Source organism: Lutjanus erythropterus, chromosome 16, assembly GCF_056507025.1.
Source record: "Lutjanus erythropterus isolate fLutEry1 chromosome 16, fLutEry1.hap2, whole genome shotgun sequence".
Classification (NCBI taxonomy): Eukaryota; Metazoa; Chordata; class Actinopteri; order Lutjaniformes; family Lutjanidae; genus Lutjanus; species Lutjanus erythropterus.
This window is the reverse complement of record NC_139332.1, coordinates 6,069,657-6,096,377: the sequence shown is the minus strand read 5'-3', so window position 1 is coordinate 6,096,377 and position 26,721 is coordinate 6,069,657. Positions and strand designations below refer to the sequence as shown.

Below are 26,721 nucleotides of genomic sequence, written 5' to 3'. Positions count from 1 at the left end.
TGGAAGTTAACTTGCGTACATAAGTTACATACTTCTTTTAACCACAATCTTGTACTAAATTTGACCTAGTAGTTTTGGTGCCTAAGCCTAATTGAACTTCATCAGTTTCACAGCGTTAAACACTATGAAGGTCACCATGACAACAAAAGGTCACCTGACTCCACAATTGACTTCCAACAGATCTCATTTTGACTATTCTGACTGATACTGCAACATGATTTGTTGGATGAATTTATGTGAATTCATGTTGACACTGTGACTATTTTTGTTGTATATGTATGATCAAAAAATGTATACTGTACATATTATTTATTATTAATATTTTATCTACACTGTTTTATGTGTTATTTCTACTTTATGTCTTCTTTTCTTTGTCTATTTTAGTTCTGTGCAATTTGTTTTTCTGCTTGGAGGAAAGTATTACAAAGCTGTTATGTTGTTTAAAAAAAGGAAAATCAAATAGCTAAACCAGGGGTTCCTTAAGTTTTTTTGCACAACAATCCTTTTTTTTTTATTGACGATGTTGTTGTGATGTAACATTTAGATATAAAAACACACACAGTAGGCCGTTTTATCTCGCCCATCTTATATGAGGAAACTGTCTAACTCTTTTAAACTCTTGTTCTCTGTTTTTTGTTAAACATTAGTTATTTGGCAGCAACAGCAATAAGAGCACAGCATCCACAGATTGAGTGAGGAGATAAGTTAGTGATAACTGACCGATGACAAATTTTAGCTCAACTTCAGTATCCCTGAAAAGTTATAAAACAATTATTCAGAATTTCTTTTTTTGATAAATCATAGTGTTTCCTCACGGCTCAGGCCTGGGGCGCAAGTTTTAGGAAACTCGCATCTACTCTTTTGCAATTGGAGGTAAACCTGAAAGTGAGCACACTCAAACTGTGATAGAGGTTTATAACTGACAAGTCTGACTAATGTGGAGATTTGTTAAAAACTGATCTGACTGATTTTTTTTTAGAAACGAGGATAGTAATGAATTTGGTGAGTACAGTGTTATTACAGCTGGAATGACAACCAAAAGCACAAATATCTGACCCAAGTTGTAATAAAGTGGAATGATCCTTTAAATACAAAACAAACTGAAGCTTACAGTATATTCTCTGTTGTGATGCCTCTTTGTTTCAAAAAAAAAAATCATCAAGGAGTTGTAGGAGCATGTACACACACATCAAACAAGGAGAAATGGCTACCCTAGTGCCTGGTGTGAGGACCAGGCAGTGTGTGTATTTGGAGAGAGAGAGAGAGAGAGAGAGTGTGTGTGTGTGTGTGTGTGTGTGTGTGTGTGTGTGTGTGTGTGTGTGTGTGTGTGTATTTACAGTCTGATGAGTCTGTGGCGGCTCAGTGTGAGTCTGTACCTGCTCTGCTGGATTCAATCTGTCTCATTTGACCTTATTTTCTTCCTGAGAATTGTCTCCTATCACCACTATCTGAACCCCTGACAACTGTCCGCTGGCGTCCAGCTGCAGCCCCTGAACCCCCTCAGTCTGCGCCTCCTGCATTTGGCACTGAGTCTCCTCCGCCCCCGTGGCCATCGTCACCTCCATCCCGCTTTGCACCATCATGGCGGTGCCGTCCCTGCCCGACTCCCCGGTCAGCTGCAGCTCCATCACTCCCACCGCCTGTTCCATGGACGCCGGGTTGATCTCGATGACTGTGTGCTCCTGGCCGGTTTCCGCCTCGCCCTGCATCACCTCCTGCTGCACCAGCATGGTGCCGTCCACCACCTGGCCTTCTATGGGCACCACCTCCGCCCCGCCGGCCTGCTGGCTCAGCTGCACCAGCTCCAAGGGGCTGACCACCGTGCCCAGCTGGCTGGAGTCCTGCACGGCAGTGGTGCCCACCAGCGTGAGGCCCGAGGACGGGTGCAAGGTGATGGTGTCCGCCTTCCCGTCTCCGGCCACCATGTAGCGGGTAAAGAGCTGCGAGCCGGCGGGGAGCAGGGTGACCGTGTTGGAGGACTGGGCGAGGCTGGCGATGGGCAGGCCCGCCATGGTGAACGGCTGACCCACGGAGGACAGAGAGATCGGGGAGAGAACGGTGAACTGCTGCGGCTGCAGGGCCGCCTGCTGGTTGATGGGGGAGGTCAGGAGGGTGGTGGTGGAGGCGGGCCTCTGCAGGCGAGGCCGCTTGGTCTGGCGCTTGGTGGGAGTTTTGTTTTTGGCGGGCTGAGGGCAGGACAGGAGAGCTCGCATCTGCTGCTGCTTCTTCTGCTCCTCCAACTGCACCTCCAGGTCTGCAGAGAACAGAAAGACAAAACAAATCTTACTGTTTGTCAAAAAAGAAAAGTAATCTTGTCAAGCAAGTTTTGCATTAGAGAAAATATAAAGCTAGATATCCCAGCAGAGGAACAAGATTGCTTTTCTTATTTTAAGACTAAGACCATTATGACACCAATGAAAGTTTGATTTCATCTTTTTTTTTTTTCACCGTTAACCGTCAACACATATCAGATCTTTTTTTGGATCAATAAAATGCTCTGGTGTATAATAATAACAACAATAATTACAATTATTATTGTGACGCTTGCACTATAATACACATAATAGATATCCACTATAAAGTACAATAAATCTAGACTCTGTAGTCTCACTCAGTGTCCCGCCCCCAGCAACATCTGATTGATTACACATCATGAGTAATAGCCAATCAACGCTGAAGGATGTGTCACAGACAGGCTGCAGGCTGCTCCTGTGAGTGACAGCAGGGTGTCAGAGGAAGAGCAGCAGCAGACATCACCCAATTTACAATAAACATCACAATCTTAATCTCTGTCAGACGTGTCCAGTTTCTCAGTTAAAGCACTGAAAATGCCTTAAATCATGGTCAAGATTTCAGTCAATGGAGGTGAAACTTACGGCTTGTAAATCAGTCCCTCTCCCTTTTTTAAGACTTTGTGTCCCACAACACAGCACGTCAGAGTAAAACACAGCGCACATCCGTCTCATCTTTTCACTGTCTCGTCTTTTTACTCTGCAGCTGAGATTGAGGGATTCATTACTTTAAAAACTAACAGCGACAGTAAAACCGTCGGGGGGCGATCTGTACAGGCCATGGATGAACTGCGATCCGTTGCGCACCTATTGACAAAGAGTGTGAGTGCATCAGACTCTACAGCGAGCAGAACCTGCTGCTTCACATTTCAAATTAAAAGAACCACAGAGAGAAACTGCACGGCTCATCAACACATAACAGTTTAACATGACCCATTAGAAAAATGTATGGCAGACAGCAGACATTTAGCAGGACATTTTCACATCTAAATACAAACTAATGAGTCACAGTACAGCAATGTGTTTGGTTCAGTGATGCAGACACATCCTGCAGCATCATCATTATCTGATATGAAAATATGAAAGACTGTTATTACTTCTAGAAAACTACACCTCCAGCAAATATACAGCACCAGGGTTCCCTGAATGATGGACTCTATGCTGTCGATATTTTTCACTGAAGAAGCTGGTTTTCCCCCAAACTGTTTTTATAAAAATGCTAAAACTAAAAATGCTTCTGCCCTAATTTAAGACAAAATTACTTGTTTTTGTTATGCTTTGAAGAAATCGTGCCTTATTGTAAGCTTTTTTTGTTTTTGCTAATTATTAATCTCAAACCAAAATATTCTGTTTCAAGAAAACGTGTCATTTCATAAGCTAGGTAACTGTAAATCTTAAATAAAGCTAAAAAATTTAGCTCAATTAAGAGATCAAATTGCTCATTTTAAGTAAGTATTTCTTAAATAAGTGAAATATTTGTCATTTTTCTGCAAGCTTTAAGTTGGGCTGCAACTGATTATTTTCATAAATGACAAATTGGTCAATTACTTTCTCCATTCATAGTTATGACTTAAAACAATTTGACTATATTTAAAATCATTTGGCTTCTTCCTACTGATTAATGAGTATTTCACATTCATACTTTTGCACGGCCAAATATTGATATTTGACACCAATATTTTTCAGAGATGGTGGACACACTTAAACCAGTAAATGTCAAGTCCGGTCTGCAAACATGCACAACACTGACTCAATACAAATGTCATCTGAACTTTTTCATATTTAGTATTCAAACACTGTGAGAACATAAACTCTCACTTTTTCCTAATCTGTATAATAGAGCATTTTTCATACTTAAAAAGTGAGTTCTGGTCATTGCGGCACACAGTGATGATTATCACACTTAACATGATTAATTAGCAGGACTGAAACTAGTTTTTGTCTGAAAAGATATTTGCTTTTGTAAGCATTTTACAGCAAAGTGTATTCACAGATATTGTACATAATACATGCAGACAATATGACTACTGCATTAAGTATATAAAATACACCTCATTTCACAGCATACTTAAAAACTTTAAGGTAAACTTTATGTGCTGGACACTCACAATGAGAATGTTTCCTGATTCGTTATTTCCATTTCAAGTTTTTCTTTTAATGACATCCTCACTGTTACTTGACAACATGTCAGACTCTAAATACTACAGTTCCCATGAGCCTCGGCCATTGAAGAAGCCAGTCAGACCCGCAAATCAAAGTTATAGCAAATTCAAACTGCTTAACTGTTGACTTAGGGGCTACAACTAACCATTATTTTCATTGTTGGATTAATCTGTTGATTATTTTATTGATTAATTTATTAGCTGTTTGGTCTATAAAATGTGACCAAAATTAATCAGTCTTTACCAAAGCCCAACACACGGCTCTAAATACTACAATACCCATGATCCTCTGCCACTGAAGAAGCCAGTCAAATGCCCACATCGAGTGATAGTGGATTCAAACTGCTTTAATACTGAATTAGTGAACAAAAACAAAAACCATAATGCAGTGGCTTAATTTGTTCTATGGAGTCTAAAAGTAAACTGATTTCATCTGTCAGTTGTAAAGTCAGTTTTCTCAACACAAATCTTCAACTGGTTCTAGCTGCTGGTGCACGTAACTGAATTTTTATGTTGTAATCCACTGTACTCAGAACAGCAACAACCTTAGATACGGAAAAATGCAACAGAACAGTCATTCCAGTCAGAATTCCAAGTTGGAAAGATCCATGCAGCCTAAGTTTTCCAACATAAACACACCTGACGTCACAATGATATGGCGCCACACAGTGACCTGTAAGCAGAGTGGCCTTTTCATCAATTTAAACTATATGTAGAGTCTGTTGTTTCTATTTCTATTCAGTTGATTCGTGCTTGATGAAAGTCTCTGTGAGCACGTAGTACTAAATACTCCTCCTGTCTCTTTTAAAGAGTTCTATTCTGTTAAAGCTTCTGTAAAGCCAAATCCACTATACTCTTCTAACCCTGTAGTTCAGGGTCTGATGTACACAATAGTAAGCATATAAAGTATTAGAGATCAGATTTAATCCATATTTGAAATGTTGCCATCTAAGTTTTTGTGTACTTTCCTGCATTGGAAATCGGAATTTGTGCTCAGATTTATTATGAAAAGGAAGCAATTATTCGACAAACCAATCATGAAAAATCTGTATCAGTTGCTTTGTGGGTGCAACAAAACTGGTCTGCTCCTGCTGCTGCAGCTGCTCTCTGAGTCTGAGCAACTCAACAACGTTGTATCACTCCTTTAACACGAACACTGATTTAACCTGCCGCCCAAGTCAATATCAGTTTAAATGTACGCTATATTAGAACATTTTCTTTGCTTTACTTTGCTGTTAGACAGTCTTCACCGACAGTGAACTGAAGCTGCCGTCTTTGTTCTCTTCACAGCCACAGAACTCCATTGAAAAAAAAAAACATTCTCCTTCACAGGTTACAGTAACTGCTGGTCTACAGCTGCCTCCATCTGCAGCAAGCAACCTGAATAAACGTCTTAAAACCCTGAAGTCACACCGAACTCAAACAATAGTGTTTATTAGCTAACAAACTCCTAAAACTCCTGTGTCCTGCGACGTATGAAGACTGTTTTTGTCCGTGGAGTGTGGTGGTTGTAAAGAGAACAGAGATGGCGTCTTCAGCTCCTCATTGTTAAAAACGCTGCCTGATGACAAAATTAAGCAGTGAACATGTTTGAAGAATTGTGATATTGATTTTCTTTAGGTATTAAAATACGTTTTGCTGCTGCCTGTGTCTACAGCGGTCCACAGCAGGACGTTGCCTAGCTTCTGTTTCGGGACTCCTGAAGCAGCTGTCAATCAAACGTTAGCTGACACGCCCACGCCGTGTTGAAAAGTGGTCCAACCAGCAAACTGAGCTGTTTTTCAACCAGGTTTTCTAAAGTTATGAATTTTCTGTCAGATCTTTGTGGATGCTTAATGAGAAACTAAACTTTGATATCATATGTGCATTTTTACTATTTCAAGCCAAGTTTTCAGAGGCTTTAAATCAGCTGCTGTAGATGCTGATGAATTTCAGTAACTTGTCGTACAAACATGAATTAGCTGCGGGCGTCCATCTTTTCCAGAGCAAATGCATTGGGGTATTTAGATCGGAAGTCAGGAAGACCAACTCAGAACTATTGATTTTTGCCTTTCAACAGGCTGCAGCAGAAGCGTGGATGGTGAACCTTGGGAGTTACAGTTACTTCTTGGGAAGTTTTTATGCACTTGTTACACCAAGAGATAAAGAGCTAATGGGAAGAAGACGACTGCTCTCACGTTTGACTGTCGAGTGCCAACAGAGGGTGATGTCAGCGAAGTGTTGATGAGTGCAGACACAGAACAAAATTAGCATCAGCCACCAGTCAAATGCTGGTAAAATATGCAAGCGGCTGGTAGATCTGCTTCACTCTCCAGCTGAAAAAACAAATAATGGTAATCTACTGAGTAGCTGGCAAAATAAAAAGTTTATTTTTCATTATGCATGTGGTGCAAATTCTAATCAGAAAAGGTGAGTTTTCACAAATTAAATGTGAGCTGGCAGTGATACTGTTTTTTTTTTGTTTTTTTTTACCAACAGTGTAGTTTTGGGCATAAACAATATGTTGGTGCTGTTAAATAATCACATCCCTCCTTCTCTTTCTGTCTCAAACACACTGTGAAATACACAGCTGAGCTGTTCAAGAGGGTGCTGAAAATTTTGACAAAAATGTTAAGATTTTTTTTTAAACACCAAAACTATTGTGTCTTTTATCAGCAACTGCTTTGATGCACTTATACCAAGCATGTGCGCACCTTAGTTGCAGAAGTCAAGTGTGGGAGCAACAGAGGAATGACACACTCACAACTTCTGCAAAATCAAGGTAATCATGATGCAAGCGATTGTGTGTTTTGTAATGACAGCTAAGTTAGCCTACATTACTCAAGTATATAAGACTGGATATTAGGGCTACAACTAACAATTATTTTCATTCTTGATTAATCTATTGATATTTTCTTGATTTTTGGTCTATAAAATGTCATAAAATGGTGAAAAATGTTGAGCAGTGTTTCCAAAAAGAGGACGTTCTCAAATGTCAAAATGTCTTGTTTTGTCCACAACACAAAGATACTCAGTTAACTCTCATTGAGCAGTAAAGAAACCATAAAAATATGAACATTTAAGAAGCATGAATCAGAGAACTTTTACTTTTTTTTCTAAAAAAATTACTCAAACTGATTAATTCATTGATTATCAAAATCCTTGGTGATTAAGTTTACAACATTTTCATGGAAAATTCCAGATGTTATTTCAACATCAGGCTCTGTCTGTCGTTATTGTCCTTTCATCACTTATCTGTATTTCCGTGTGAGATGTGAATGAAAGCACCACAATAAATCTAGTAAGTGGTCCTTGAGTTTGGTTGTTCTTGCATGCTGCTGTGGAAACCCAAGCCAAGTGGATTTGTCATTGTGTGACTCTGAGGTCACTTCTTACTACTTTATTTATTTTGTTTTTTTATCATCTATTCAAAATACTTTGAGCATTTTGACTTAATAAAGAAAGAACCAATAAATAAAAACAAAACTAACAACACATCAAATGGGCTAAATGGGCCTAAATGCACAATTTTGTCTTATTGAAGAAGTAGGCTAAAATGTCCTACACTGTAAAAACAAAAGAAGTTTTTACAGTGTAGGAGTCAAAAGTCAAAATTTCAAGCCAATTTACTCCAACAGGTTTTTGAGTTTTGAGCTCAATTCAAACTCTCAAACTCAGTTTTACCAACTAATGTTTGATTGAGATAATTTACTTTTCTTCTTTAGATAAAGTTGAATTGTTTCAGAAACCCCAAGAAATTGTGTTGAGTAAATTTTGTAAACCAAACCTTGTTCAACCATCCAAATGACAAATCAGGTTCACAACTCACAGTGACCACTTTTTGAAACACAATTTGAGTTTATAAACCTCAGAGTTTCAAGTTTATCAACAGAATAAAAGTAAATTACTTCAACTAAAAATTATAAGTCAGCGAATTTTTTAAAATTATTTCAAAACTTTGGAGTTTGAGGTGGGCTTAGCGTGTATATGCACACATCAATATAAGGTGATGCGGATATGGTGATAAAAATGGTCAGGAACATGAAATGAACTCTCTTCAGTTGACTGTCTGTCATTTTTAAAAAGTGGGACAATAATAATGATGAATGTGATGATTATGAGTCTGTCTTCACAGAAAAACTTCAACCAAGGAAAGCTGGCTGAGACATAAATAATGAGCCAAACAACGGACAGCAGACTCAAGGACAGTATGTGGAGATATATTCAGCGGATCAGTGTGGAAGCTCCTGACACGTTTGGTCTGTACTCACTGGTGAGCGTGCTGAGGATCTGCTCCTGGCCGGGATCCGTCTGCTGCCTCCTCCTCTCCAGGATCTTCTTGACCGAGTCGAGCAGGCCGAAGACTTGGGCGAGGTTACTGAGCACCGCCACCTCTACCAGACAGGAATCTGGGATCAGTGCGGCAATCAATCAAAGGGTCACATGGTCAGTCAGAAAGGAGGAACAAACTCAGCTGTTGTAAACAATCAGTCATCAACTATCCAGTCACTATTCTTACAGAAACCAACAGCAGCTGTTCTAAAAGCGTTCTAATGTTGGTTTTTCATTCATCAGCTTCCAACAGCAGCTGAATTTGTTCTTTCTTTCCATTTGGTTCTGGTTTATACACCTTGAAGTGAGCTCTAAGTCTCACATATATTCTGCTTTGACGATGCAGCTCCCAGCAGCCAGTAGACATGAGCGCCAGTGCGTACCTGTGTCCTGTAAGACAGCTGCCGGCTCCCTGCGCTGCTGCACGCCATTCAGCAGCCCCAGCAGCTCCGTGCTGATGTTGGTCACCACCTCACCCAGTAGACCCACGTCAGCGATGCCCTTCCAGAAGTTCAGCGTGTCCTCTGTGGACAGACAACACACACAAGTCTCAGTCACTGAAAAAGAACAGAGATGATCATGATCGATGATCTGTGTTGGGATGTGCGCTCTGTGTGACCTGAGATCTCATTCGATTCCTTCTTCTCTGCAGGGTCCAGAGAGATGGAGCTCCAGTCCGTCTTCCCGCTCAGAATCTCTGTCCTGTCCTCACCCACGACCCCACCGTTACCCAGCACCACCTGAGCTGCAATTCACACAAAAGAACACACAATATGCTTGTTACATGGACGTTAGGGTCAGCAGTCCAAAAGTGCTGAACACCTGAGGTCATGTGGGTTTGGCAGCTGCCTCTAAAGTTTTGAATGTCGGAGCGTCTCTTTAATGCAGCGTTCTCTTAACTTTGACGACAAACTTAAGACAATAAAAGTTTCAGTGTGATTGATTTCTCTCATTTCTTCTCTGTGGAAATTAAAACTCTGAATTAATGAGCCAGTATTAAACTCAAGGTGAGGACAGCAACAGTGAAAGGGCTTGGAGCCAGGGCTACTTTTGTAGACACATGAAAACTTTATTTCAAACGGATTTGATATTCCATGAATCCGGATGCAAGATGCTTTTCATTATACTGTGTCCTAACTGAATGTGATGCGAGCGAGCTTCTGTTGAACGCCTCATTTTTATTTATTCCTGTCGCTTGCGTTGAAAGCACTGCATCATGGACAAGGACGTTAAAATGAGGACTTGTATATTCACAATACTACACGTTTGATTACAAAAACCAAAAAGGTGGCAGCTGGCTGGAGGGAGATTGTCAGGGAGCTGGCTTGTCAAGGTAAAAGACCTCCACTAATAACAACAAGGCCACTTGCTGTTGTTGGATATATTGTGTGTCATTTCCAGTAAAGAAACATCTAAATATCACAATATAAAATGTGTATTTTCTGTTTATAAAGTACAAATATAGGAAGATAACAAGTAGCCTAGTCACCCATATTTTCCTTGAGTGGTTACAACTATTCTGATTGCACAGCTGATAGGTAGGAGGTTTGATTACAGGACGTAACAGAAATGCATATTTAACAGATTCAGGGTGGACAGAGAGCATCCTGAAGTGCTGCGATGCAACAGTAGGACATATTGTTGTGGTCACTTTCTGGAGATTATTTATAATTCATATCGCCACTCTGTGTTGTGTTGTTTGGCTGGTTGCTAGGCAACTATGGCACTTGAGTTTGAGTGACAAAACGGGGGGTCTATAGATGGGCTTTGTAGGAAGCCGTGGTCTCCGCCATGTGAGTTGTGGGAGTTGTGAACTGTGTTATGGCCTCACTTCTCTTTTTGACAGGAAAGTCACCCAGAAGAAGACTGCGGAAGTGCTCATCTCCCCAAGGAGTTATTTGCATTTGTGTATAATGCCTTTGTCCAACAAAACTGAACGGATCGCTGAAGGAGAGATGGTGTAAGGAAGACGACGAGCCTGCTCAGCGTGAGGTCAACTGCGGGATCTCTGGACCGAGCTGAGGAGGCAGAGAGGAGCTGGGGCTTTTGAGTTGAGTTATGCTTAAAGACCATAGTGATACAGGCAGATGTGATCAATGTGACAAAACAAATTCATGCAAGGAAGGAAGTCTTTCTAACATGTTGAAGCATTTTCTCCAGCTGACATGAGAATGCAGCATTTTTAAATAAGTCTCAGGCCATAATGGACCGATTAATTGGACGGCCATTTAATGAAACTCATTATCTGGTTTTTGAGATAGCTGATTGCTGCAATTATGAGGCTGATAAACAAAAACTGTTTACAGTCACATCTGCAGGCAGCCTTATCAGTGCGGCTGCTGCAGAACGATGTCGGCGCCTCCATTGTGAGTTTTGGGACGGTGGTGAAAAAGTCAGTTTGGAGATCTGCAAACATTTTTTGGCCTAATGTCCTCAGTCACCATCATCTTTTCTAAATGTTAACACATTTGTCCTGTCATTTTAAAAGAGCAATCTGATCTAAAACCATGCCTGGCTAACATTAAATACATGTTATTCTGTACAGAATACTGTCGTTGGATGACTTGCTTCTGATATACTACATCCCACACACCCTTAAATATGTCACATTCTAAAATATACAGGCTAATCTGATGTATTTTTCTATTTCATGAATGAATAAAAAAAATCATCTAAAACAACATGTTACTGGCTACAATAACCCTGTATGTTAGATTGTAATGTGATGAAAAATGGAATTATACATGACTTGCTTTTGTTTTGATATCAGCATTGTATATCAGCCATCAGCCGCCCTGCTCTCTTACTATCTGCACCTGTCATTGAAAAACACTGGTTGACCACTAAATGTCAGCAAACGTAGAACTTGGAGAATATGTTTAAATTTTCCATTAATTTACATGTTAATGGAGGAGTTAGTAGGGCTTGTCCGAGCTGTTCCTAAACGCATCAGGAGATCAAATAATTACATCCTGAGCACATGACACCATCACATACTTCTACTGAAAGGGATTATGTGCCTGAGTCAATGCATTGTTTTCTTTAGGAAAATGTTGCAGATTATACCTTTAACCAGCGGTTTGACTAATTTCTTAAGGAAAAAAAATCTGGGGAGCTGTCCTGTCACCCATCTTTACATTAGAGCTGCAACAATTCCTCTATTACTCAAGTATTAATCGATTTTGAAAATCAATTAATCATTTTGAGTGATTTCTTAAATTAAAAAATGCCCAAATTCTTTGAATTCAGCTTGCTAAATGTGAATATTTTTTGGTTTCTGCTCTAGAACAGCAATCTGAGCATCTTTGGGTTTCAGAGCAAAATATTTGACATTTGAGGACGTCATGTTGGGCTTTAGGAAACACTGATCTATGAAAATAATCATTAGATACAGCCCTGCACAAGATTCACCACCATTTAGAACAAACAGCATTTTTCTAAATCTGCGTTCAGTTCTCTTTTGGTATTGTTTTCTCATTCATATCAAAATCATATAATCCAGCAGTATTTGTCGTAGTGACCTTGCTGCGTTCTCACCTTGAGAGGACGTGGGCGTTGTAAGTCCAGTGCCGTCAGGAGGGAACCGCGTGTTGTTGATTAAAAGGTCAAACTTGGTGCTGCGGCACGTGTTAGTGCACAGCGTGCTGTGCTGGTAGAAGTCCAGCTGACCTGAATCCATCATTTTCCTGGAGGGCATAAATCAGAGGAGTATCAGTTAGGAAATGGAAGAGGAATTCAAAAAAAAAAAAAAAAAGACATGGATCCCTTCAGAACTGCCAAAAATATCTGCATCCTTTACAGCTGACACTTCATTTTTAGATGTGTCACTTCCTGAGCTGCCTGTCATTATGCACATGCTTTATCTGGCTGGATGTGCTTCAGTATAACAATTGTGTTTGTTTGGAAGTTAGAATTGGAGAGAAAACAACTGATTTATGTGCAGGACTCGGCTAAACAAACAGCCTGAGTAGAAAAGCCTGGCTTTACTGCATATAATGCAATGTTGCTAAAGCATCTTATTACAGCCTATGTGATAATAAACATATCTGTAATAAACATGGATGGAGCTGCAATGATTCTGAAATGAATCATCAAGTATTTTGACAATCAATTAACTGGTTTAAGTAATTTTTTTGAAAAGAAAAAAGTAAAAATTTTCTGACTTTTTGCTTTCTTTACTCCTGTTTGACAGTAAACTGGATATTTCACATTATTATACATTTTAAAACAAACAACTATTAATCAATTAATCAAGAAAATGATCAACTGATTAATCAACTATTAAAATAATCATTCTTTGCAGCTCTAAACATATATAAAAAAGAAACAATACTAAAATAAAGGGCAAGAAGAACAAATTTGGTTGTGGAATCTAGGTAAAAGTCATAAATGAAATGAACATACAGCAAATGAATTATTCAATAAAAAACACCATTAATTATTATGCATGAGGGACAATATTCTGAGTGGATAAAAACTGTAAAAAGCACACATAAGCATCTTACAATACAAACAATACAGTAGTAGAATTTGATATTTGTGTATTTCTGAATGAGAAAATCATTTTAAATAAGCATTTTTCTGTATACAGACATACTGTAACTTATCAGCACAAGCCTAAATGAGCAGCACTGAGACGGTTGGGATTCATCCACTTTCTGCTCTCATGTATTTTTTTGTTAGTTTTTTCATAAACAAAAAAAATGTTTTTGTTAAGCACCTCATCTTGGTGTCAGTGAGCATAAATTCCCAAGACAATAATATATATGCAGCTCAGGGAGGTGACTTGACTTCAGGGAAGGTTTCGGTTCAGTGGGTGCATTTCGGTGTGGATCAATATGTTGTTTACAGAGGGATAAATTACTTGAGTTACATTCATTGAATTTTGGCCATTCAGGAGCAGCAGAACAAGCTGAAAACACAACGTCTGACATATTGTGCTCTTATAAAGATCACAATAAGATGCCAAGTTGTTATGGCCAATGCATTTGGAGATGCTAATATTTTTAAGCACTGGCCCCACAGGCCACCAAGCCCCAAAACAGGTGTCCAAGGCACGTTTTCGGTGACCCAAATGTAAACTCATGTAAAAACAATACAGAAAAGGCAATTTATCTTAACACGGCCTTCCTTACCTTTTCTTTTTGTACTTTTTTTTTTTTTTTTACTTGGTGAGACAATACATAACATGTGAGACAAAGACAAGTTTTCTTGGCTGAAGTGACCAGTGATGTCCTGGGTCACTTTTTTTTTCAGTTTTCTTCCTTCTTGGGTTATAAGGCTAGGGTTTCACTTTCTTAGGCACTTCCAGACCCTGGAAGGGAGCTGGCTGCCGGGGGGCACCACCCGTCACCCATTCACACATCCCAAGCAGCCCCCACACCCAATGAAAGGGGAACCTCAGTTCAAATTATTTGAACTTTGACCTCATTTACCGCTGATCTTTCAAAGCACAACTGATGAGATTACAGCTGTATGTGAGGATTAAGGCAGAGGAGACAACAGATGTGTGGAAGTGACACAAGCAGAGGACGGAGAGACTGAGGTCGAGTATTCAAGGGAACCCCAGACCTGCGGAAGATCTCGCAAGAGTGAACATTGTAACGTTTGTACGTTTGTGCAACGTCGCAATGAAGGAACAACACACACAAATCTTGCAAGAATTTTGCAAATCAAGGGTTCCCTTCCAGACATGACCAAAGTGTTTCAGAAACCCCCAAACTCTTTAACATAACATTAAAAACAGATTACTATCTCGCTAGTAATGCATGCCAAAAAGTGATCAATCAGATCACGCTAAGATTTGTGAATCCTATTGTTTATGAACTTAGCCAGATCCAGAGCTAAAGATAACACAGCTGTTTGTATACCAGGCAGACAGGATGTAGCGGTTGTAGTGCTGTGCTTTGCCGCTCTGTGCCCTATCTTGCGATAAGTCCGGGACAAATTTCTTATCATGTGAAGGGCCCTGAACTGTGTCTGTCTGCTGTTTGGTGCTGAGCAAGTAGTGTAGAGTGAGTCACAGCTTTTCAGCTGAAAATAGCTGCTTCCTGTAGGCAGAAACAATGTTGTTAAAAGTAAAGTTTGTTGGCCTGAAAGAGTCTTAGGGTGTTTTCACACGTACCTCATTTGGGCCAAACTTTCAGACTTCTCAGTTTGATCTGGACCAAAATTACAGATGTGAAACCTCCCCTCCCTATGCAGACTAAATATCCAGATTTTGGTCTGGTGAAAAGACATGGTCTCCATCCAGATCAAACTGAATCATGGTTCACTTTGTTTCTATCTGTTCTATCTATCACCAAAACAAAATGAGCCACTTGAACAGATGGGTACAGGAGGAGACCAGATGTTTAACTGACATGTGGCCTGACGACTTTCTAAAGAGTCAGATGGAAAAAAACAAACTATGTTGACAATAAAGTGAATCTGTTCTTTCATCTTTCTCCATAAACAGCCAATTAAGTCAGGCTACATGCTGAACTGTAAACAAGCTGATGTCAGACAGACCAATTAATGTCACATAAATGATAACTACAGGACGTAAGTATGATGTGAAATTCTTCCTGCTTGGATAACTGCAATGCGAAACCAAAACTAACCGAACCGACAGCATCTCAGTAATGTGAACCTTGGCCCAGACTTTTAGGTGTGAAAGCACCCTCAGAGTGCTGGAGTCTTGATAATTCTCTGTGGGTTCCTAGTAGCAAAGAAGCACCTTTCACATTACGACTCATTGGCTGTATATAAAGATGGATGACATGACACCTTCCCAAAATGAAGCCACATCACTTCAATTGCCTCTTGGCGGCTGGCTGCAGAACAGGTCATAACCCCTGCTAGCTCCACGTTAGCAGATGGGACAGATTACAAATCAAATAAAAATTTCCCAAAGATGTTTTCTGCCATTTTAATTAGTTCTTTGCACACTGATGTTTGTTCAAGTGTTCATTTTTCTGATAAGTTTGGTTTAATGTGTTTTTGATGCTATGAAAGAGGGGTTTCCTGTCATGATTAACAGCTGAGCCCTGATTGCGATTAATGCCTACCATACACTAGAAGATTCTGAAAAGACTTCAAAAAGACTTCAATCTGACACCCTCTCACATCTATTACAATTACAATTTATCAGAAGTCACGGAGTTTTAAGTTACAGGCTAACCAGTAAATTCCACCAGGTGTGGCACATCTGCACCATGGTTCTGATTCGTCCTCCCCACAGCTGCAGCGCCTGGTTATGTTTACTTGCTCAGATTTTGTTGATTAGGTCGCCTTTCCTCGCTCTTTGTGTTTCTACCATGGATAAACAGACTACGTGGTTAAATGGTTTCTTTTCTGAAAAGGGTTTTGAAATTTAACTGGATTCTGCATGCCTTTTCTGTGTCTGACTTTCTGTCAAAATAAACTTGGTGTGTATTCTTCACGGAGCGGAATGCCGAGCCGCTTCTGAGATGCATCTGAAACCTGCTGCAGTGCTTCTTGTGGAATCGCAAGATTAGATTTGCATTGTCTAGTATGGTTGTGGATCACTTTGACTGCCGTGGCGCAGCCGTAACATGGCACAGCTGCACCTGGTGGAAATTGCGGTTAAGATTTAGCAAAGACTGGGGATCTTGCAGGGTTACAATTTACAAAACTACAACTAGATTATTTTGGTCTCTAGTCTTGCATTTTTTTTTTGCAAGGTATCTGCTGTACATTAATTTCTCAAAATATTCATTATGAATTTTCACTTTCCTGTGATAAAGTATTGTTTGACACTTTTTTATATATATATATATTTTCTCCTAAACAAATACTGTATCATCAATTTGATCTTATTAATAGTGAAATCTCACATCCATAAATCTAAATATTGCAATCATAAACCATTTTTTTAGTTTTGAAAATGAGGTAAAAATGAAAATAAGCATTTTTTTGGTATGTTTATATTACTGTTTGTCAATAAAATGTTTAAAATAAATAAATCAATGTTAGCTGCAGTGAGAGATCAGCAGCCATATAAAAGGTAGACAGAGAAATCTAAAGCCAAATAATCACAAACTCATTAAAGGGACATTGTTCATTTGAAGTATTAAAAAAGAAAGCAAAAGCAGGGTGTGATTGCTGTTCACTATCCCATCCCCCCAAAAATTCTAGTATTTTCCACGTGTATTGGGCGTTGAACATTTCCATCAGTCAAAGAGAGCAGGTGTTAAAGAAAAAGGCACAAGAATCATGATTATCACCATGTTTACAGCTGAGCAGTGATGGAATTAAGTCAATTAGCTCAATTGCATAAAACTACACAGAATATTGGATTTTGGGATGTTTATTCAAAATGTATGAATCACATCTGTGCTTGTTGTGTCAGCAGCTATACATATGTATGTAAGTAAAAATGCAGACTGTGGTGATGACTAATTATAATGGTGTGCAGGTCAACCAAGCAGCACTTACACTGCTGAAATATGGCTTTTAGCTCACTGATCCAAACAGATTTCCTCTCACCTTAGCATGACTCCACCCATCCTGATGGCTCTCTTCCAGTCCTTCAGAGTGGCTTTTCCAGAAATGTGCACAAACTGCTTGGGGCTGATCAGCTGGTCTTCATACTGGTGGAGAGAATTAGAAAAGTAACCACACTGAGTTCACTGAAAAAGGATCAAATGGCAGAAAAAACTAAAAGCAAAATGACATAATGTACATCACGTCTAAAATTGGTTTAATTTTTAAAAAGTAGTAAGCATATTATGTAGTGATTAATGTTACTAAACTAGCAAACTAAATCTACTATGACATTATTCACTGCCAGCCCAAATCTATTATTTGGCATTTCCTGATTGTATCCACATGAATTTTAGAGTCTGGACCACAAAGAACCACATGAAATGCAATTTATGATAATTTGATTCGAGTCATATTTGGTGGAGATTTCTACAGATGCATCTCAGTCTGGATGTTTTGGAAATTAAACAGTGTGGATAGTCTGTCTTCAAGATCTGATTTAAGAAACAAATCTGATTTGCCTGCAGTCTGAACAAAGCCTAAGTTGAGCTACGTGGTTGGCAGAACTATGGACTACATAATAGGGGCTGCAGGGATCAGTCAAGAGATGTGCAGCAGTGACTACTGGCTGATGAAAAAGTGAATCTATTATTGTATGTGAAATAAATAATATATGCTGCTGCTAAAAAATAACTTCTATGTAATAATGGTGACAGCTGTGATACAGGAGCAATTGTTCTTTACCATTTTGTATCAACAGAAAATACTACAAGGCCTTGAAAAGTAGTTAGTGGGACTAAAAGTTCTACGTACCTTGGGTGGAAACGTGGCTTAAGTTCCCTGAAAAGTAGTTCCTGGAACTAGAAGTTCCTTGAACTATGGGTGTAAACATGGCTTTAATTCCTTGAAAAGTAGATCCTGAGACTAAAAGTTCCAGGTACTCCGGGTGGAAATGTGACTTTAGTTCCTTGAAAAAGTAGTTCTTTGGCCTAAGAGTTCTGAATACTTTGGGTGGAAACATAGCTTTGGTACCTTGAAAAGTAGTTCCTCGGACTAAAAGTTCTGAATACACTGGGTGGAAACATGGCCACATTTCCTTGAAAGGTAGATCCTGAGACTAAAAGTTCCAGGTACTCGGGGTGGAAACATGGCTTTAGTTCCTGTAAAAAGTAGTTCTTTTGCCTAAGAGTTCTGAATACTTTGGGTGGAAACATAGCTTTGGTACCTTTAAAAGTAGTTCCTGAGACTAAAAGTTCTGGGTACTTGACTGGGAACATGGCTTTAGGTATGAAGAAAAGGTAAAGTATGGTCCAGGTTAAAAAACACAGGTCACATTTTAAGGGGTGTGTAACACAGCTTACCATTTACTGTTGGTACTAGCAAGAAAATTTTGAAAAAGTGTGGCAATGTTCTGGTCAACCGAGAGAACCAACTTGATAAAAATGTACAGTCTGCCTTGATTTTGATTTAGTTCATTCTTATTTTTACTTCCTTTAGTGCAGTATATTTTCAGTGCTGACAGCAGTCCCAATTATTTATTTTTTTATCACTGTTTTGTATTTCTTTTGTGAGCCTTGGTGCTAAATATTTGGTTTGGGACATTTGTTATGCTTTTGTTCTGCTCCTTACAGGTTCAGCTTGGCCAGGACGATTGATAATAGTAAACATCTGTTTAATTAAACTCATTCATAACAATATGTTTGAAAAAATAGCAAGAAAATCTGTTCATCTTTAACATGAAGAGAACATTCATCCTCTTTAACTGTTCACAACAGACAGCCATTTTAAATGCATTCACGCTTATAACTGTAGCCATTTGAAGCTTTAAAGTGAAAAGAAATGGAGGCTCAGCACTCAGTGTGGTTATTCTGAGACACCACAAGCAAAACATACTTCCTGTAACTGATTTCTTTAGTTGCCATTTAGTTATGCACAATAATAATTAGTTAACAGCCACCTGCGGAATCTGTGTTTTAATGTTACAGTTTTTGTGTTATGACTCATGTTCACTAAAAATATAACTGCATATAGATGAGCCGTTGAAACCCAATAGTAACACCCTGGTGCAGTTGCTACTTTGCTTCAGTGTGGACATGATGAATACCAACCTTCACACATTTTACATTGATTCCTGGGCACACAAATTTCTTCACGAGCAGCACAGCTTTACAGTCGCCGCACGTTATGGGACAGCCAATTTCAACGTCATCTCCCTCTGTTTGTTCTGAAAGGATGAAAAGACATTGTGTGAAACGTATGCATCACTAAATATTTGAAGTGATCCAAAGATCATTCTGACAATCTCTTACCTGGATGTGCTTCGACAGCCATGACAGCTGCATCTGTTTCAGCAGATTCATCTCTGAAAAGAAAACATTTGACATTTTCACGTCTGCCTGATAGCACAGAAGACACTGTCCATCTATCATATATCCAGTTATCAACAGTGTTGTGTTATTTTGAAGACGACTGAATTGTAATTTCAGTCCACATCCCAGCCTAGTCCCAGTTAGCTTCTGTACATACCCAGTGGTGACTGGCTGGAGCTGCAGGATGACCTGAGTCTTATTTGGGTCATCGGGGTCTCCTTCACCATCAGTCTTCAGCATCACCACCTCCCCCATGGACACCGTGACCTCCTCAGTGGTCGCCATCACACTCAGAGCGGGGCCACTTTCATAGAGCAGCTAACCAGGAGTTTGTTCATCTGAAAAATGAATGAATGCATTTTTTAAATACCAAGAAAGATTCAATGGGACCGATAGATTTTTTCAGGGTCTCTTGGAGCGTTAGTGATATCAAAATACAGAGATTAAAAACTGCAACTAATTATTTTCATTAGCGATGATCTGTTAATTATTTTCTCAATGAATTGAGTTGTTTGGTCCATAAAAGCTCATAAAATGGTGAAAAATGTCCTAAAGTCCAAAGTGACATCCTAAAATGTCTTGTTTTGTCCACAACCCAAAGATATTCAGTTTACTGTCATATTAGAGTAAAAAAAAATTTTTTTTTAATATTCACATTTAAGAACATGGAATGACAAAATTTTGACTTAATTTTCTTAAAAATCACTGAAACTGCTTAATTGATTCTTAAAATAGTTGGCAATTAATTTAATAATCAATTAATTGTCGCAAATCTAAAAACTACTTGTTTCTGAGTTTGAGTTACTTTCAAACTAAAATTTGAGACCAATTAGGCACAAGTTGCACAGAGACATCGCTGAATATTGGAACCCTAAATCCAAGGGTGGAAGCAGATTCTAAAATAAACACTTTTTGGGTTTGGCGGAAAAATTTATTGAGGTCAAGTGGTTAGTTAGAATTTTGAATGACAGAGTAAGGCCAAATTTAAATTCCTGTGTTTTTTTATGTGTACAGGCTGAAACTAATGCGACCCTCACTGTACACCTTATTGTTGTGACAGCAAATCAAATCAGAGGAGCTCACTACTATCTGGCACTTTCTACTCAATATCTGTCTATGTTGTTGTTGTATGAAAGATCTGCTTTACATATTATTGGAGGTGTGGTAATACACTCCAGGTATTAAGCCACCAAAAAGAAAACATGAAGACAAAGACAGAAGTCACAGAAGTCTGTGTTTTAGTACGAGATGGCGTCTGAATGAAGCAACGAAATTATTTCTGCTCAAATAATGCACAATGCAGTTTTCTGGACAGTAAAAAATAGTAGCATGGTACATTTTCTCAGCTGACCTACCACTGGCAGATGAGACAAAAAGTTTATTTTGGACCCTGGGTGAAAATAACAAATTATATTTTCTCTTCTAAGTGTAACTAAAATTGGTAATTTTACTAGTAGTTTTTCTTTCAATAGTGTACTGTATTAAAAGTTTGTTACAGAGTACCATGTTGAGAGCCATGGGTGTGAAATGTTAAGTTGCTCCCTGGTCTGTGCCAAATAGCTTGTGAACTGTACAAACAATGAACAACAATGCAATAAAATAAAATAAAATGAGGCACATACCTTTACACACTCTAACTGTATATATTTTGTTTTATTAGCTATTATTGCCTTTTTGTCTCTGTGTATGTTTAGTAGTAGACTGTACACAACCTTTTTATATGTCTATGCAATATATTTTTCTATTCTTAAATGGGAGCATCTGTAACATGAACACCCCCCCCCCCCCCCCCCCCAGGGATCAATAACGCATTTCTGATTCTGAATAAAATAAAGATGGGGTCATCATGCCTGTTCCATACCCCTCCTCTTGCCCACTGTCAGCTGCTCAGCTGGGATCAGCTCCAGCCCCCTGCCACCCTCCAAAGGGATAAGCGGTTGTAGATAATGGACATATGGATGGATGATGTCATTATGGGTTAATGTTAGCATTACTGTATCTCAGCACAGGTGAAAATAAATACATTTAAAAAAGGTTATATGTATTTCAAATAAATGCTAAGTTAATGCACAGCCCAGTGAGTATGTGAAGTGACCCAAATCAGACACCTCCACCGTCTGGGTCTGTCTAAATGCTAAAATCCTCACAGTGGATCCTCCATCAGTGACTTCTGCGTTCATTTAGGAGCTTTTACCTTCAATGAGGTGTGCAGGTTTTTACACAGTCTATGATGTGAGACTTCCCTGCTGTTTCTGACAATCGCTGTCACAGTCGTGACTGCAGAGATCTCATTCAACTCAATGTGTTGGAGGAGCACAAAAAGGCTGAGTAGACTGGTTATATCATGCACATTGAGTATGAATAAGAGGCTGAACTTAGAGCAAACTGTGGAGGACAAAGTGTCCATTAATAGACCTTTTTCACTGCAGCCATTTTGACATGAAATAGAGTAAACACAGGTGTTAGCAAAGATGCTAATTAAGGTTCTGTTCCATTCAGGGTGCTCACTGAAAAGGCTCTGCTACACTACATGAAGCTGGACCTTAATTAGCATCATTGCTAACACCCGTGTTTACACTATTTAATATCAATATGGCAGCCATGTAAAAGGTTCACAGAGAATGAATTAATTGTGACATATATTGACATCAGGACTCTGTGGCATGATGTTGTTCCACTTGACATGTTGCTCCAAGTTATTTAGCAGTCTAACGTTATTTTTTAAAAATTACTTATCATCCTATAAGATATTTTTTTTTAACCCACATGCATTTCAAAAAGAAAAGAGGACATTTAAAGTGTTTTAAGAGCCTAGCCTTGAAATAGCTGTTACTTTCATCTAGTTAACCATAGCAAACTAATGTCAGAAACTAACTTGAACTTTTTAACCCAAAACAATGGACATAAATGGCGAATGGCTTGTCTGGCACAATCAAAATCTCTTAAGGCGCCGACATGCTGTTCATTTGCACGCACACATCATCGCACCACACACACACCCAGTTCAGACGGTGTGCATGTGCACATGAACGTTACTCCAAGCTAAGGATCTACAGTTAAGATTTAGGGTGGTGTAACACGGTGTAAATGACATATCTCAAGTCAACTTAACATGTCATGGCTTTACAAGATATGAATTACAACCAGCAAGCAGTATGGAGGCATTTTCTGTTGTTTTTTTTTTTTTTTTTGTCTGTTGTTTTTTCCATGTGAAAACTGGTCGCCATTCACTTCTATTCTTTGGGAGATTCTGCAACACTATTTTCGTGTGAAACTCCTGCAGTGTTTAGTGGACTACAAAAATAAACCTGACCTTCAATTAGCATGACGGTAGGTAGATGATGACTGAATTTTCATTTTTGGCTGAAGAAAGGGATCATTTTAATGTTAACCTACTTTTGCCACGTGACCAATATGTTCAAATTTACTAATTCATCAATATCAGTGTAGTGCACCATTAAAATACATTACATCGCTGCACAATTAACTGCAATAAAATCGCAATATGGCCAAATGCAATATCCAAATCACAGAACCAAATTGCAATTTTTTGAAAAAAGAAAAATGTGTGAGAAAACAGCATTACAATGAGGTACTGTAGTGCTGCACGGATAACCTGGCCTAGTATTTTCTTGTTCTACAGATGAAGGAAAACGTTTGTTTGTTACAGACCTCAAAAAATATATTCCCAAATATGTTATCGCATATCACAATCACAGTTTCAGTCAAAATAATGGCAATACAATTTTTTTTTCCCCAAATCATGCAGTTCTATTACATTACGTGTTTTTTTAACCAAACATTTGATTACTTTTCAATAATATTTCAGAAAAATGTCTACATGTCTGAGAACTAATGAGAATTTAATGAGGAGAATGAGGATTTTTTTAAATGTAATTTTTTTTTAAATATTGAAATTGCCAGTGAAGCCCCAGTTTATATAGTGTAAGATTTTTTAGTGAAATATAACGTTTAGTACGTGGTTTTGTGGTCTAGAAACCGCAGTTTTGTATTATTTAGGGGATGCTAAGTGACATGGGGTTAATGGATCATTCAGTTACACTTGAGCTAAATCCACCCGTTATGTTGTAGATAAAAGGCTCCAATTTCCCAAAGTTAGGTGGGTTATCACGACTGCAGCAGACACCTGACTGCTTTTCTCTGTTGAGATCCTCACAGCTACTCAGACTGGGCTCGACGGTAGCCATTACTGCTAACGGCGAGGGCGTAACTTGATGTGAAGGGAAACTGGACAATATTGTGGACTATACTGTCCGAGACGGGTAAAGCTTTGCATTTACAGTGTGACGGTTACGTGCCGCTTGTCTCTGAACCGTACGTCCCTTCGTAACTCTGCATTTTAACTCTCCGCTCCCCCTCAAAATGACGTCTCCCTGTGCGGCGGCACGTACAGCAAACAACGGCACGGCGACGGCGTTGCCCCTCCATTCTGTACGAGCCTGGCTGGCTGAACCCCCTCCGCAATACACCCGAAACCCCCGGCCAAAACTGCCGTTAGTGTCGTACGAGCGGGTGCTATTTTACAGCTAAATATATTTAAAACCACATAGTGAAAAATTAGCTTGTCCTTACCGTTTTATGAAGAGAAACGCAGCCCTAGATTGTGGAGAGCTGCGGCGCATGCGCAGTCGCTGATGTAGCTTGACTTCCTGCTGAACAGCGCTCGCGCTCTAGTAAACCCTGAAATTTCAACTCCAACCCATTAGATGACTAAAGTAACTTAATTATTAGCAAAAAATTGTTACGTTTGGTGATATTTCGTCTTTTAATAAGTGTATTTATTAAGTTATACATCATAGACTTGGTCTGGTTTGGTTATATCCTAATTAGTTTGATCACTGTTGAAATATTGTCATTGTAATGTAGAATTTTAATGTAGTGTTTGAATAATAAAGTAAAGCAAAAGTGAAGGGTTCATCCTAATTGGCTTGTTTAAATTATAGATCTACATTTTCACCATTTAATGGTATCCTTGGCAAATGATCTCTCAATAATCACTTATTACCTACTAGAAGTGTGTGGTGGTGGTGTCTATATCTGCAGAGATCCTGCATTCTACTTATATTTTCTTATTTTCTCATTATTTTCATACGTTCTGGATGTTTTACCACCCCAAAGTCTCAATAATTGAAAGACTCAACAATCAGCTATCTTTCTGGTGCTTTTCCAAACAGCAACTGACAAATCCTGGATATTCTTCATTTACGGTTTTTACACAGGACATACTTTATTTCCTGTTATTTAAACATCGTCACACGTTTTATCTTTGACCTCTTGGTATTTATCCTTCACCCACAAAGTATGCTCAATATGGATGTTTAAATATCTGTAAGTATTCACATATACAGTCATGTACTCACATCTATAAGCACACAAATTAGGAGGGAAAGAGAACTATAGAACTCCTACTACAGTTTGTATTAGTTTCAAATGAATTACTCATCTTAAATCATCTTCTGAAAGTATGATACATGAAATAATTCATTCATATTTATATAATATATAATCAGTCATCCGTTTAACATACAAAGAGTTGGGTTTCACAGTTTCACAGAGATATCCTGATAGCTTGATTGCATTTCATTTCTCAGCTGCATAAATATCTTCTCCCCGTTCTGCAAAAATGTAGTGCTTTTACATTACTCATTTAAGACCATTAACAAATATTTACTTTGAACATTTATGGACGGGGCGCCAGGATAAGTGATCACTAGCAGCCCCTGCTTTAAAAATTGTGCTTCCGAAATCTCTTGATGGCGATTCCGCAGGAGGAGTGGATTTCCCCACCCCTCCTGTGCCACTCACAGCAGAAGCCCTTTTTAACGAGGTCATTAAACACCCCACATACTGACTAGCAGGAACATGTTCCTCACTCAGGGGTTCGTCAACCCTACACTCTCCTCTGTTTCTGACTGTTTAATGAATCGTTGCATTAAGTCTAAGCCCGAACACAACAGTCATTTGAAATATGTCGTCATTAATGAGTTATATTCGCGATTTCCGCAAATTTGGATAAGGAGGTTTGACTAGCGGAAGGCATGATGGGTACACAAGGGGCGGGGTATCCTAATATTGTTGGCTCTCATTGGTTGCTGTGTGGACTTCGAATGCTGCGTTCGTAATAGTGGGGAATCTGACGAGCAACAAGAAAAACAGAAGTCTTGCACGTTTACTGTGAGTTGACAGATTTGAATCTAATTTGAGCAGTTTTTGATCAATTTGTTAATTTAATTTAATCATTTTTGATCAATTATTCTATTCTCTATGAATTTCATCTCTCTACGCGCCGTTTTAAAGCCTTATCCACACTGCCAGGATAGAATTCTGTTGAGAAAAATGCCAAATTTAATTTTAATTCTAACTGTAATGTGTTGTTCTTTGTCCAAATGAAGGGTCTAAAGACAGATGATGTTGTATGCTGTATTGATTGTGAAGCCTCTTGAGTCAATATGTGATTTGTAATATTGGATTAATAATATTAACTTGACTATTGTGTTGATATAGACCACACTGTCACCATATCAAACATATTTAATTTTATTACCAAAGAAGAGTTGCCAGTTAATATAAACTAGATATTTTTAATTGATGTTTGTTTTGTTTCTATTCCCATTAGACCTGGTTGTAGCAATATCTCACAATTTTTAATATCAGCTATTAAATTGAATCAGTAACTCTTGTTGTGGATCAAAGGTGTCATGGCAGACTTGACCCCTGTAATAACACAGCCTTGTCCAAACCTTAACCTCCATCACCATTAATACTGTATATGAGAGTAACTAATCTGGGTCATGATGAGCTTCCCTCACTCTATCAGCAGAGGGCGCCAAACCCCAGTCAAAAACAAAACATGAGTCCACACATTCGCCATTGTACATCTATTTATTTTATTTTTTTAACCAATTAATAAAATCACATCAAATAAAAGGCGAATCCCTCATACATAATATATAAAATAAATAACATTTATTCAATAAAGCTGTGAAATGTGGCCATGGGGATCAGGAGCTCAATTGTTTTGTGCTATGTACCATTCCACAGGCCTAACAGCTGCTGAAGTTTTCTGGTACAGAGGCCCTG

The 26,721-nt window shown here is 38.8% G+C and overlaps 1 protein-coding gene and 1 non-coding gene across 3 annotated transcripts; both read right to left on the bottom strand.

Annotated features, from left to right (window-relative positions):
• Nucleotides 1–1,050: 1,050 nt before the first annotated feature.
• gmeb1 (glucocorticoid modulatory element binding protein 1) lies at nucleotides 1,051–19,988 on the bottom strand. 2 transcript variants are annotated; one of them, XM_084739916.1, is made up of 9 exons: nucleotides 19,778–19,988; nucleotides 19,561–19,613; nucleotides 19,360–19,475; nucleotides 17,255–17,358; nucleotides 12,302–12,450; nucleotides 9,384–9,509; nucleotides 9,148–9,288; nucleotides 8,704–8,841; nucleotides 1,051–2,254 (listed from the first exon to the last, which is right to left on the bottom strand). In XM_084739916.1, exons 1-9 carry the CDS (start codon nucleotides 19,903–19,905, stop codon nucleotides 1,401–1,403), a joined length of 1,809 nt encoding a protein of 602 aa, XP_084596042.1. In that variant the 5' UTR covers nucleotides 19,906–19,988; the 3' UTR covers nucleotides 1,051–1,400. The 2 variants fall into 2 exon arrangements, with proteins under 2 accessions (XP_084596042.1, XP_084596043.1); XM_084739917.1 differs by having other exon boundaries at nucleotides 8,704–8,826.
• A 5,340-nt stretch (nucleotides 19,989–25,328) lies between these two features.
• LOC146312680 (U11 spliceosomal RNA) lies at nucleotides 25,329–25,462 on the bottom strand. Its single transcript, XR_014772139.1, has one exon. It is a non-coding gene; the product is annotated as a U11 spliceosomal RNA (small nuclear RNA).
• Between the last annotated feature and the right edge of the window lie 1,259 nt (nucleotides 25,463–26,721).

What these genes read in the sequence shown, in the direction of transcription:
- gmeb1 (XM_084739916.1), bottom strand. Translation starts at nt 19,905, where the DNA reads ATGGCGACCACTGAGGAGGTCACGGTGTCCATGGGGGAGGTGGTGATG. An exon ending in CTCCAGCCAGTCACCACTGG is followed by an intron (nt 19,614 to 19,777) that starts GTATGTACAGAA and finishes TTTTCTTTTCAG; the next exon opens with AGATGAATCTGCTGAAACAG. An exon ending in GATCCTCAGCACGCTCACCA is followed by an intron (nt 2,255 to 8,703) that starts GTGAGTACAGAC and finishes TGTTCTCTGCAG; the next exon opens with ACCTGGAGGTGCAGTTGGAG.